The sequence below is a fragment of the Elephas maximus genome, chromosome 25 (assembly GCF_024166365.1).
Source record: "Elephas maximus indicus isolate mEleMax1 chromosome 25, mEleMax1 primary haplotype, whole genome shotgun sequence".
Taxonomy (NCBI): domain Eukaryota; kingdom Metazoa; phylum Chordata; class Mammalia; order Proboscidea; family Elephantidae; genus Elephas; species Elephas maximus.
In genome coordinates, this window is record NC_064843.1 from 20861217 (window position 1) to 20875449 (window position 14233).

General features: G+C 51.2%; 1 protein-coding gene across 1 annotated transcript in view; it reads left to right on the top strand.

Annotated features, from left to right (window-relative positions):
- PREX1 (phosphatidylinositol-3,4,5-trisphosphate dependent Rac exchange factor 1) overlaps positions 1-14233 on the top strand; it is a 221999-nt gene that overhangs the window by 170153 nt on the left and 37613 nt on the right. Inside the window, exons 15-18 of the mRNA XM_049870048.1 lie at positions 6682-6754; positions 10251-10393; positions 12256-12348; positions 13595-13743. Of these exons, the coding sequence (XP_049726005.1) occupies positions 6682-6754; positions 10251-10393; positions 12256-12348; positions 13595-13743 (458 nt within the window). The remainder of the gene's footprint in view (positions 1-6681; positions 6755-10250; positions 10394-12255; positions 12349-13594; positions 13744-14233) is intronic.

Below are 14233 nucleotides of genomic sequence, written 5' to 3' on the forward strand. Positions count from 1 at the left end.
CCCAGCATCCTACTTCCAGCGGAGACAGGGCGAGGAAGGGGAGCAAAGGTTGCAGCTGACCACGAAATGTGCCATTCCACTTTAGTGGACCTCCAGTGGCTCAGCTTGGCCTGGCTCACAGGGAAGCCAGTTGGAGCTCATACAGGAGAATGACTTCTGTGGGACTGATGGAAAGACAGCTGGCATCACACCCTGGGTCAGGGAAGGGGGAGGAGGGTGTGCATGCCTGTTGAGGGTCAGGGGAAGGAGGTGCTGAGGATGTGACCTTGAAGACTGGTTATAAGGAGGCTTGATTTCAAAAGTCATCTCCGTCTTGTACCTTAACAGGAAAGCCAAGAAGAAAGCATGTAATTGTTTAGTTTGGGAGGGTATTTCACTTTGGACACACCTTCCTTTCTAGCTTCTCGATCATTCTATACTTTGAAACAAAATGTCGACTGGATCAGTTAAAAATGCTTTGGCTGCACATAATAGGGAACGTAACTTACTCAGTGAAGATATTTTTCTTTCACATGACTAGATGTCCAGAGTTTATGGTTCTAGGGATCAACAATGCCAGTTACCTAAAGTCTTAGGATGGCTGCCATAGGTCCAGGCATCACATCTACGAAGACTAGCCAAAGGCAGGCAGCAGAGGTAGTTGGAAGAAATTGGCTTACTCCGTTAATTACAGAGGAAATCTTGCCACAAATCTCCCAGAGGTCTTCCCCTCAGGTCTCATTGCCAGATGGGTCCCAGGAGGACCCTGAAACCAGTTTCCAGGAAAGAGAACGGATTGCTGAGAGCATTTTAGAATTCCTCAGGATGCATCCCCTGGGGCTGGGGGAGGGGCTGCCTCCCCACTGCCCAGAGATCCAGAGTTTTCTTAACTTCCAGGATGTGATGGGGATTAGCCCTTGGATAGGCAAGCTCTGCCGTGTTGTCATTTTTCCTCTGCTCTGTGTGTTGTCTCCTTTAGTCCTCAGACCAATCCCGAGGGAAGTTCAGCTATTACTCTGTGAGGGGAGCTGTTTTGGAACCAGCACGCCCCCTCCTGACAAGGGCAGCTGAGGCCTGCTGCGTCCTCAGGAGGGGTTGCCAGACAGCTGGGTTCTCCCCAGGCCACCCGTGACCACCTCCCGACTCTGGGGCCTCAGAGTGGCTCTACATGCTCAGGCTCCTTTTCTTCTGCCTAGCATGGGGTGGGCGACAGTGATGACCTCTTGGGGTCTTCTGTGGTACCCCCGAGGTAGAAGACAGAAGCCTTGCCATTACTGTCTGCGTCCCAGCTTTGTGGACCTTGCCTTGACTAGATAGGAGTGGACTGGCCCCCGCATCTCCCAGCTGCCCTCACTGTGGTGTAGGTTGCTCCCAGCCCTGTGGACCTCCACATGAACCAGTGGGTTCACCCCACAATCGCTACCTGGGCAGCTTTCTAGACTTTCTGTCCCAACAGCTCCATTTTACTGATGAGGAAACTGAGGCTCGGGCTATGTAGGCACACAGTCACTGGGGTACTTACTGAAAGATGGTGTGTGTGTGGCAGGGGGAGGGAGGGATTATTATGATGTGTTGATAGCCAATAATAGTTATATCAGCCCTCTGTATTGATAACAGAGCCCTGGTGGCACAGTGTGTTAAGAGCTCTGCTGCTAACGAAAAGGTCAGCAGTTTGAATCCATCTGCAGCTCCTTGGAAATCCTATGGGGCAGTTCTACTCTGTCCTATAAGGTTGCTTTGAGTTGGAATTGACTCTAGGGCAACAGGTTTTTTTTTTTTTTTTTTGTATGACAGCTGATAATATGGAATCTAAGCAGGGATACCGCTCAGCGTGGCAGGTACCTTGGAGAAGTCAGGACTGAGAATAAAATAAATACATTCAAGGAAATGATGCTCAGCAAGGTTAGGGAATTGCCCAAGGTCACAGCTAACAAGTTGCAGAGCTGGGTTCCAACCCAGGGAATCCAGCCGCAGAGTTACTCTCTGACCTGTCTGCTCAGTGCCCTTGTGTCTGAGTGGCCTGGGCTCTAGATGCCTCAGGCTGCAGCCGGCAAGTGGAGGGCAGGGGTCAGTGGGCTGGGGCAGGAGACAGCAGGGGACAGGCCAAGGAGCCAGGTGCTGGAGGGCACAAATCTGCAATTCCTGGTGCTGGCTCAGCAGAAACATGTGCAGCAGAGTGCCGCCCCGCTGACCCTGCAAGACCGGGCGGGTGGCAGGTTTTCAGGGCGGTAGAAAGCCGCCAGGTGGGAGTAGGCAGAGGTCGGGGCAGAGGGGCAAAGGGAAGGGATGCAGCTTGAGGCACTACAGAGCAAACAAAGAATAAAGGGACAGGAGCCCTGGCTGCAACCCTGGACAGTTAGCCTCTCCTCTCCAAGCCTCAGTTTCCCTATCTGTAACATGGGGGTGGGAAGAGCCGGGCTCTGAAAGGCCTCCATCCTTGCTATGTATCCTTGGGCAAGCAGCTGAGTCCCTCTGTGCCTCAGTTTCTCATCTGTCAGTTGGGGTTGGTAAGAGTGGTTGGCCTCCAGGGCAACTGTGAAGACAGGGTGAGGCCCTGTGGCTCCCAGCACACAGTTGGTGAGCCAGAGTCCACTGTGGCCATTTCCGAGGGGTCTCAAAATTCATGGGCCAGGGTACCTGAGGCCCTAACTAAGTTACCACCCTGCTGTGTTCCATCTCCCCACTCTGCTTTGCCTCTGCCACCTCCATTCCTAGGTGGTTCTCCTGACGAGAAGTAGTTCAAGCCAGAAGTGCTGCCATCTGTCAGCTGCTCCCTGTGCACCAGGTGTTGCGCTGAGAGTCTTACATGAAGCAACTCATCTGACTCTCAGAGATCACTCAGGTGCAGGCATGATGATTGCTCCCCATCTGAGAGAGAAGGAAACCGAGGCTTAGGGAAACGAGTCCAGAGTCAGTTTCCAAATCTGGTTTTCTTTTCACGTGTTCATTTAGTAGGTATTTATTGTGCCCCCAGGGGCCACATGCTGTGCTTCAGGGTGGGGAGACAGGGTGAACATGGCAGACACCATGCCTGCCCACAGGGAGCTGACACTGTAGTGGGGTAGACGGACCTTAAACTAACTGAATAAATGCATGAGTTAATGTCACACTGTGACAAGCGCCACTCAGTTATTCACAGGTAATGATGAGAGCATGTGGCTGGATGGATATTTGTTGAGGGGATGTGTGGCGGGGTTGGGGGCAACTTTAGGGTAGTTAGGAAAAGGTCCCCTAAGGAGGTGACGTGGGTGCTGAGACCTGAAAAGCCTGGAGAAGAGCATTCCAGACGGAGGGAAGAGCAAGTGCAAAGCCAGGTTGCGTGTGGTGTGTGGAAGGAGCAGCCAGGAGGCCAGGGAGCCATATTGTGGGGGCGAGCGGGCAAGTGGGGCAGCTGAGGCGGGCAGTGTGGCTGGAGAGATGGCCCAGGATGTGTGGGCCCTGGGGCGGTATCTGTGTGGCCTTCTTGGGGTGGGTAGAAAATGCCGCCTTTGGTGACTTGTGGTTCCCCACAGCTGGCGGGAGTGGTGTGTCCAGGGTTATATTTCATTTCTGGCAATAGCCCAGGCGTGTTAACCTGAGAATCCCCACTGTACTAACTTTAGGAGCCTCCCCGCTAGTCTCCCCAGGGCTCTGGGGCAGGGAAAGCGTATGGGGGGCTGGGGAGAGAAAGGCAGAGAGCCTAGGTTGTGACTGCCTCAGAAAGCCAGGTGGGCTCCAGACCCTCCTGGGCCCCCCAGGCAGCAGAGTGGGCCTGGTGCCCACTGGGCCCGGCCTCCCTACTCTGGTCCTCACAGCTGGGGGCAGCTGCTCCAGATGAACCTCTCATGGCCGCCTCCCCTGGCAGGGTGCTGAGCACGCTGGCCTTCCATCCACTGGCCTGGGGTCTCGGGAGAGATTTGTCCTGTCTGATGTCAGCCAAGCAGCCTGTGCAGTGGAATACTGAGGCCAACGACTGTCCCAGGCCCTCTGATATGGGTCTAAGCACCAGCCTGAGTCTTACAGCCTCCAAATAGAATTTGTTTCTTCTTTATCAGGAAATTCCCTTCCCAACCTCTGGGCTGCTGAGGAGGAAGGGACATTCGAGGCCTCTGGCCTGGCTGTGTGGGTGGGCACCTCTCAGGACATCTCACTTTTTCAGTCCATTAAATGAGAGGCTGTCCTGGCCTGTGGCCCTCAGGATGTCATACTGCTTGGTACCTGGCTACAAGCTCATGTATGATTTGGCTCCTGCTGCAGCTCTTTTATTCAGCCCAGAAATGTTTACTGAACACCTACTATGAGGCACCTAAGCTGTGGTCTTTGCAGTGGTCTCATATGCATGTGAAAGCTGGACAATGAATAAGGGAGACCGAAGAAGAATTGATGTGTTTGACCCGTGGTATTGTTAGCGGAGAATATTGAATACACCATGGACTACCAGAAGAGTGAACAAATCAGTCTTAGAAGACATACAGCCAGAATACTTTTTAGAAGGAGGGTGGTGAGGCTTCAGCTTGGTTAATTTGGACAGGGCACCAGGAAAGACCAACCGCTAGAGAAGGACATCGTGTTTGGTAGAGGGTCAGAGAAAACAATGGAAACCCTCAATGAGACGGATTGACACAACAGCTGCAGCAATGGACTCAAACATAGCAATGATCGTGGAGATGGCACAGGACAGGGCAGCATATCGTTCTGTTATATATAAGGTTGCCGTGAGTTAGAACCAACGTGATGGCAGTTAACCACCACAACAACAACGTGCCAGGCCCTGTTCTGAGCCCTGAGGATTCAGCTGAGAACATGCAAGGTGAAGGTCCTTGTCCTTGTGGAGCTGACCACCAGCTCACTTCTCCTGACCAGCCTTGGTTCCTCCCGTGTGCTGAGCCTCTCCCCACCCTGCACCTCTGCCTGCACCGCCCCCCTGCCTAACAGCACCTCCCTCATAACTCACACACTTTGCCCGGATATATTGAGATTATTTGGGTTGCAAGTAACAGAAACAGACTTTGGCTAATTTAGGCAGAAAAAAAGAGAAGGCTTATTGGGAGGGTATGGGGCACTCACAGAGTCCAGGGGAGAGCCAGGAGCCAGGCCTTAGAGAGGACAGAGTCCAGAAACTCCCAGCTTCTTGGAAGCAAGAGCCAAGGGGGCATGTCTTTGGTGCAGTGCCACCAGGGAAAGTCAGCACCAACTGCTCTCTATCCTTGGATTCCTCCACTCAAGTGTCACGTTCCTGGGGCAGGGAGTGTTCCATTGGCCTAGCTTAGATCCTGTGTCCCCACCTGGCCAGGAAAGGCAGCGAGTTCTTATGTCCTGTCTCACAAGACTGCATCTTACATGGGAGAGTTGGCCCCAAAGGTAGAACCGAAAGAAGCCCACCACTCTGGCCACTCTTGTTCATTCTTCAGATTTCTGGTTGGATGTTGCTTCCAACCAGAAGCCCTAACTAACATGAGCCATATCCCTCCGGGGTTCATTTGTATCATCTTGGAATGTTTTCAGTTGTGAGGACGGAAAACTCAACAGTAACTTAAACAGATAACCATGCCACATATTAAGAAGCATGGAGCTAGATGGTTCCAGGGCTGATTCCTGGGCTGAGCAGTGTCATTGAGGACCTAGGAACCTTCTATCCTTCACTCTGCCACCCTTAGTACCTCAGCAGAGTCGGCCATCTTGGTAACAAGATGGCCACCACAGCCCCAAGCCTCACTTCCTCACATGGCTTTGTCCCAGGCAGAGAGAGTGGTGCTGGTTTTCCCTTTGATCAGGGAGGAACATGTTTTCCAGAAACCCCTGGTAGGCTTCCCTGGATGTCTCATTGTCCGGAACTGGGTCAGTTGGAAATTAAATTTGATTTCTAATATCAGAGACCCAACTACAGAGGCTGAAGCAAAGTGTTGTTGGGTGCAGTCGAGTTGATTCTGACTCATAGTGACCCCGTGTGACAGAGTAGAACTGCACATAGTGTTTGCTAGGCTGTAATCTTTATGGAAGTGGATTGCCAGGTCTTTCTCCTGCAAAGGTGCTAGGTAGGTTTGAACTGCCCACCTTTTGATTTGCAGCTGAGTGCTTAACCATTGAACTACCAGGGCTCCTTTGAAACAAATTAGATGTTTATTTTTCTCTTGCATAATAGAAACCCAGAGGTCAGTTATCCAGAACTAGTAGGGCAGCCCCATGATGTCATCGTGGACCGGATTCCCTTTGCCATCCTTTCTGCTGTGCCATCCTCATCATATATCTTCCGTCCTCGAGGTCACATAGTGGTCTAGGATGACTGCAGGAGCTCTAGCCATTTCATCTTTGTTCCAGGCAGAAGGAAGAGAGAAGGGCCTCGGGCAAAAGGGGTTTTGCCAGAGCTCGCTCCGACAAGTTCTACTTGTATCTGACTGGCCACTCTGGCTACAAGGGAGTCTGGGAAATGTAGTTTTATAGCTTTGTAACAGTGCAGGATTTCATTACTAGGGAAGGATGCCCCAATGGTTGTTGCTAGGCAACCAACAGTGTCTGCCACTTAGAGTCTCCATTGTTCCTTTGTAGCATTTATCACAATTAAATAGTTTTCTTGTTTGGGATTTGTTAGTAGTGATCACAAGCATGTCTGGGGATATTGCAGTAAACAAAACAGACAAAAGTCCCTGCCCTTGTGGAGCCTGCATCCCAGGTTGTGGAATTTTCGGATGGTGGTCCGCCTAATGCCTTCTTGCTCCATTCCAGGGAGACTGCCAGACACGGGAGGAGGCGGTGGCGCTTGGTGTGGGACTGTGTAACAACGGCTTCATGCACCACGGTAATGCCCTCACCTTTACCCCTAGACCGGTCTCCGAGGGGTCTTGCCTTCCTTTGATGCCCATCCTAGTATGGGAGTGCTGGCAGGGACCCAGGGAAGGGAAACTGAGGCCTCAAGAGGGCAAGTGATGGCTGGAGGCTGCACAATGTGCTGGTGGGAGAACCTGGGCTAGATGCTGGGCCTGTGGCTCTGTAGACAATTGGGAGTGGGCAGCCCGTGAGTCCCACCCTGTCCCCTCCCATGTTCTGTATCAGTTGAGAGGTCATATCAGGTGTCTGATGGGGACCTAAATGGTAAAGCTGGGCTGGAAAGCATGGATCGCTTTGAGGTCAGATTGGGCTTCCTGTGCCCTTCTTCCTGGATTGGATGTGGCCTCCCAGGGTAGGCAGCGAGGCCCATGGGCTTCTGTGTGGAGGAGAGGGGAAGTGACCCTGTGGGACTGTGGACAGTGGGTTATGAACATGAGAGGAAGGAAGCCAGGCTGGGCCCTTCCTGAGGCGTTCATTCACTTTTGCCGGCCTTACCGCTCAGATGCAGTTGCTATATGAGTTGGAATCGACTCTATGGCACCCAATAAGAACAACCCCTCAGGTAAGTCACTCCTCTCCCATGTGGGCCTCGTGGTCTGTGCAACTACTCAACTCTGCCATCATAGCACAGAAGCAGCCAAAGGTGATAAGTCAACAAATGGGTGCAGCTGTGTTCCAATAAAACTTTATTTACAAAATCAGGCTGTGGGGCCATACGCTTTTAATCTTTTGTCTAACTGCTGGGTGAGAGAGATACTTCATGTCCTGAAAGGTCATCAGGTCCATCCCCCTGCCTTATAGCCAGCTAACCTGGTCCTAGGCCTGACCCCACTGACTCTAGTTAAACTCAGGCCCCTCTTTGGGCCTCAGCTTCCTCCGTCTTTCTACTGAGGCCTTGCTGCCCCTTCCTTCTCTGAGCTCAGCAAGCTAGTGGTTCTGTGGGGTTAAGGTGGGTAGGATTGGCCCAGCCGATGGTGACCTCGTCGTCCCTGCTCTCATCAGAGTCCCTTGTTCCCAGAAGCTGCTCTGTTCCCTGCGCCCCCTGACAGCTGGGCCCCTCCTGCCAGTCAGCTGGGCAGAACCTCTCATTTGTGGGTGATAGTAATGAGGAGTCCACCCTAGCTGCTATTCCGGGAAGGCTGCTGGCTGAGGACATTCCGCAGGGGGCAATTCCCAGGCAAGGCTGACGCCCTCAGGCCTCTTCAGGGAGAAAAATTGCAGGGCGGGGGCCCTGCACCCTGTCCCCTGCCACGAACTCAAAAATAGGCTAAAACAGGAAAAGGCCAAATCCTACAGTTGCGGCTGCAGCAAAACACAGGGTGGGGCAGAGGGTGGGCTGGGCCACCGGGCACCTCCTACCGCACCTCCCGCCACGTCTGCACTGAGCTCAGAGGGCCCCAAGGTGTCCTCACTTTAGACACATATGGGAAACTGAGTTCACCATTGAATCTTTGAAGCCACCCCGGGAGGTTGGTGCTGTTCTTATCCCCATAGATGAGAAAACTGAAGCTCAGAAAGGCTAAAGGGCTTGAGGTTAGTAAGTGGCCGAACTGGGATTTGAACCTGGATCTGTGCACATCTTAAAAAGCCCGACAACAGCCTTGTCTTAAAGGGTTGGACCTCACCCGGCCGAGCTGTTTTCCCCAAACATTTCAGCCCAGACGAAGCATTTTGCTTCCTCCACCCACACCCTGAGTCTTTTAACTTCATGTTTATGCTGACGGCAGAGCCAGCGGCCCCGTGGGGCCTGGCTCCCAGCTCTGGGGAAAGCAGCAATTTGTGTGTCTGTTTTCCCCAAAGAGGTAATAGGGGCAGTCCAAGAATGATGCTCACAAACAGGTAGAGGCCCCAGTGAGGCATCCTGGGAGATGAGGGGAAAGAAAGAAAGGCTTCCTGCTACTTTTCATTTAGTCACCAAATCAGTAAAAGGCCTGTCTTCAGGGGTTACAGGGATGTCTCACCGCAGATGCACCTGGTTTTCCTTCTGTCAGGGGACCACTGACCTCAGACAGCTCGCTTTTACTTCACCAAGCCTCGATTTCCTCCTTTGAATAATGGTTATATTCCTCCCTGCTCCTGTCTGACAGCCTAGGCTGGGCAACACAGTGGAAGGGAAAAGCCTGGATGAGGGTAGTTCTGCTACCTACTGGCTCTGTGACCTTTAGCAGTTTATTTAGCCTCTTTGGGCCTCTGTCTTGCCATCTATAAAATGGATATCGAAAATCCTTCCTGGTCCAAGGAGTAAATGAACTTTGGCATGTGTTCACTCTGTGCCTAGCACTAGTAGGTGTTTAGTTAAATTGGAATCCACAGGGATCAGATCAAATATTGGTTGTTATTGGTTATTTTTATTCATTTTCCTGGCTTGTTTTAGAACAGGGGTTGGTAAACTTTTTTGGTTAAGGGCCAAATAGTATTTTAGGCATCGTGGACCATACATCTCTGTCACAGCTACTCAACTCAGTCGTCATTATGCAAAAGCAACCAGAGATAATACATAAACAAATGGACATGGCTGTGTTCCAATAAAAGTTTATTTATAGAAACAGGTAGTAGGCTGGGGCTGGATTTGGCCTGAGGGGCCGTAGTATTCCAATTGCTAGTATAAAGTATCTCATTAGGGTCCTTTTCTGATTACTAATGAGGCTGAACTCCTTTTCACATACTTGCTACCCATTTGGGTTTCCCCATCCACTAATTGCATATTCATATTATTTTCCCATTTATCTCTGGGTTTCTCAGCTTTTTCTGGTTGATTTGTTGGAGTTTCTTCTATATTCTAGATACTAACCCCCTGTTGGTTTTAGATACTAGAGTTATCTTCAAATATGCCTGTGGAGTGGTTATTCAAAAGAGGTTCTTAACTTTATTGTAGTGCATTTTTATGGGTTTTATACATGGACTCTTTTTCTGTCCTAGGAAAAAAGATATTTTTCTACATTTTGTGTTGTTAGCTTTAGTTTACCACTCATACTTAGATCTTTAATCCATCAGGAGTTTATTTTTGTATATGGTGTGAGGTAGGGATGCAGTTTTATTCTTTTTTCCTGAGTGAGCCAATTTTTCCTGCACCAGATGTGGAATACTCCGTCTAATCATTCATCATCTGTCATATACTAAGTTCTCATAAACACATGGGTTCTTTATGTGATGTCTCCTGTCTTCCACTGGCTGTTATCTGTTTCTGCTCCAGTTCCACACTGTTTTTGTTACTGTGGCTTTGTAGTATGTCTTTATAGCAGGTGGTACAATCTCAGATTTTTCAAGAGAAGTCAGAAAGTCACATTTTTATGTGAACTATCCTAATATGTTAATGTTGGCCCACAATTCCATTTTTAATAACCACTGTGTTGGCCAAACCAAGTGTATCCCGGGGCTGGTTCCGCCCCACGGCTGCCAGTTGGCAAATGCTGCTGAAACGTTCCCATGTGAGCCTGACCATGTGCTTGTCTGTCTGGGGCTTGCAGTGTTGGAGAAGAGCGAGTTCAAGGACGAGTCCCAGTACTTCCGCTTTCATGCTGACGAGGAGATGGAGGGAACCAGCAACAAGAACAAACAGCTTCGCAATGACTTCAAGCTGGTGGAGAACATCCTGGCCAAGCGCCTGCTGGTAGGAACAGAGCCAAGCTGCTGGGTTTTCCTTCTCAGACCCACCTGCAGGCCTACGAGCTGGCAGGCCTCTGGGTTATAGCCAGAGAAGGTTCAACTCTGAGTGCCAAGGAGTATGGGGGATTCTAGGTGGTGAATGGAGACACTGCTAAGAGGCCAGGTCAGTTCGTTGGCCAGGGCTACACTCCTCCCAGGAGCCCTGGTGTTGCAATGGTTAAGTGCTTGCCTAACTAGAAGATTGAAAGTTCGAACCTGCTCAGCAGCTCCACAGGAGAAAAAGACCTGGGGATCTGCTCCTGTAAAGATTATAGCTTAGAAAACCCTATGGGGCAGTTCTATTCTGCCACATGGGGTTGTGATGAGTCAGAAATGACTCGACAGCACCTAACAACAACAACCCTCTTCCTAAAAGAGATTGGGCTTGCTGGGCGTCCTTCATTCTACTTTCCATCTCCTTTCTCCCTTGCCGTGCCACCAGCTAGTATTGTGCAGAGAAGATGGCCTCCTGGAATCACTCAGCCTGCATACTGAATGGCTAAGGTCTTACAGCCTGGCCTCCTGTCCATGTTGCCATATATATCCTTGAAGTTAGGTGGAGCATTTACCAGCCTGTTCAGATATTTTACCGGCCTAGCCCACCAAACCTGTTTCTCTGTTTCTCTGCCTACTGATGAGCCCTCATCTTCATGCCTGGCCCATGGTGGTCAGTCGAGAGAGAGGCTCAGAAAAGTTAGGTCTCTTGAGACATTCAGTGTTAGAGCTGAGGTCTGACTAAGGAAGATGGCTCCATGAAGTGCTGCAGTACCAGCTTGTCTTCTGTGGTACTCGTGGGGGCTGCTGTTCCCTGAGTCCCATTTTTCCTACCCGAAAGCCCTCCAGCACTCCCATCACACTTGGATTGAAACCTAAACTCCTCCTTCTGGCCTATAAGACTATCTGCTTCTCCAGCTTCATCTCCTTCGCTCTCTCTCTCCCTCATTCTGCTCCAGCCACCCTGGGATCTTGGGGCCTGCCTCAGGGCCTTTGCACATACTGTGGCCTCTGCCTGGAGCACTTCCCCCAACTCTTGATGAAACTCTATTTCTTACTTTATTCAAGTCACAGCTCCTCTGGCCCCCCTTTCTAAAACAGAATCCCTCGCTGTGCCGTGTTCTGTCATTTTAAGCTGCTTTATTTTTCTTCAAACCCCTTATCACTCTCTGCATCACCTTCTATGTATTTTTATTTGTTTATAGTCTGCCTTCTCCACTGGACAGTCACCTACAGGAGGGCAGGAACCTGTCTTGCTCAGTCTGGCATCTCCAGGATCTGGCAGAGTATCTGGCCCACATAATAGGCAGCTGCTTAGTAAAAGTTTCTTGAATGAATACATGATTATCCTGTACCCCTTCCCCCCACGGAGCTGCAGCACGTTCTTCCAACCTGCATGCCACCCTGCCATGGGGAGGAACCGCTCCCTGCTCAGCTCCTTTGCTAGCCCCACATCCTTGGTGGCCGGGCTCCTTTGGCTCTGTCTTGTTCAGTAAGTCAATAAATATTTGCTGAGCACCTCTGGAATGCCAGCAGGTGGGGAGACAGTGAGGAATAAGAAAGGAGGCCCTGTGCTTAGGTTGGAACAGGAGAGGGGAGACAGGCAAAGAAGTAAACCTACATGTAATCGGCCACAGGTCGTGGTAAAAGCCAGGTTCCGTGTCTTTATTTGATAGATGTGTATTGAGCACCTGCTGTGTGCCAGGCACTGTTGGTGTCCCTTAAGCCTCTCCCCCTCTACCCCGTGGTAGGTCTAGGGCATGGAGAGCTGCCAGGGGCCTGGTCCTTGAGGGGCCAGGACAAGGCTGACCCCCTCCCACCTTGGGCCTGCAGATCTTGCCCCAGGAGGAGGACTATGGCTTCGAGATCGAGGAGAAGAACAAGGCGGTGGTGGTGAAGTCGGTCCAGAGAGGCTCGCTGGCCGAGGTGAGCCTCACGTGGGGGAGAGGGGGGCGCCCTGGCTTGGGCTGCACGTAGGCGGTAAAGTGGAACGTCTCTCAGCATTCCTCCAGGGTTCTCATAGGGTTCCGAGGCAGGCAGGCCAGCTCAGCAAGTCCGGGAATGTCAGCTACTGCTGCTTTTTTCCTTGCCTGTGTGGGGAAACTGAGTCCAGGAGTTGTCTGCAGTTGTTGGGGGAGCTGGGATAGAGCCCTGCTGCTTGAGACTGCCCTTCTAGCGTGCTCCACCAGCTCCCTCTCCTGGGCCTTGTGGGGAGAGACAAGGAAAAAAGCAAGAGACTTCTGAACCAGTTAGAATTTAGGTCCAGCTGGGATAGTGGAATAAGGACCCCTGGTGGTGCAGTGGTTAAACACTTGGCTGCTAACTAAAAGGTCAGCTGTTTGAACTCACCAGCCACTCTGCAGGAGAGAGATGCGGCAGTCTGCTCCAGTAAAGATTACAGCCTTGGAAATCCAACAGGGCAGTTCTACGCTGTCTCAGAGTCACTATGAGTCAGAATCAACAGCAACGGGTTTGGTTTTGGTTTTTGGTGATAATGGAAAAAAGCAAATACCAGTGGCTTGAATAAGATGGAGGCTAGTTACGCTGTCTTGTACACAGTGATGAGAGGGAAGCTCAGGAAAGCAAGTCTGGGGCAAGCTAGGCGTTCAGCACCAGGTCCTCTGCCACATGTCCTCTCACTGTCTCCTAGGAAGGGGGTGGGGGGCAGATGCACCCACTGCATTGTCCAGGCGCACTGGCCTCCTGGCAGCAATTAGGAAGGCTTTTGGCTGCATGCATACCTCATAGCAGCTGAAGTAATAGAGCAATAGAGCTTTACTTTCCTAATGACAAAAGTGGTGGGAAGGAGGTGATCGCAAGTCTTGGTTCAGGGCTAGCATCACATCAGTTTTCTTGGCCAGCTCCTCATGGTCACAGTATAGCTGCCCAAGTTCGATGCTTCGTGTCCTTGCACGATAGGTCACGCCAGAGTTTCTCCTTAAGGAAAAACATCTTCTCCATTAGTGTCTCCAGCCGGCTTCCCTTCACTGCTCATTGGCCAGAACTTGGCCAGACAAGTACCCCTTAACCACTTACCACAGGGAATTAGGGTTGTTGTGGCAGGCTTACCTGGTCATGCTGGATTCCTGGGCTGGGTTACCTGAATGTTCGAGGTTCCTTAGTGAGGAAGAAAGGAAGTTAGTAACCTGGTGTGTGTGTCTCTCCAACCAAGATGGCAGGCCTGCAGGTGGGGAGGAAGATCTACTCCATCAATGAGGACCTGGTATTCCTGCGGCCCATCTCGGAGGTGGAGTCCATCCTCAACCAGTCCTTCTGCTCCCGTCGCCCACTGCGCCTCCTGGTGGCCACCAAGGCCAAAGAGTGAGTGTCCTCAGGGGCAGGTGACTGGCCGACTTTCCTCTCTCATTGAAGAATTGCCAGAGGCCCGTTGGAGGGGCGGGGAGACTGGAGTGGTGGTGGTGGCATGAACTGTCCTAGTTCCCCATGGATAGGGCCTACTGCTGGCAGCACATGACAAGATGCTGAATGCCTCCATTCATTCCACAGATATTTACTGAGTACCCACTGTATGCCAAGTGGTGTTTCAGGCTCTGAGAATACAGCTGTATTGGGATGGGTACGGTTCTTACCTTCCTAGATCTCAGAGCCTAGTTGGGGATGGGGGAGGAGACAGACAGTAAACAAAGAGATGAGATATACACTGAACCAGGTGATGCAGACATATAAAGATGGGAAAGGTCATAGAGTGTTTGGAGGGATGGTGGTCAGGAAGACCTCACCGAGAATTTGGGTGAAGACTTGAGGAGATGAGGGAGGGAATCAAGGGGACATCTGAAGGAAGAGAATTCCA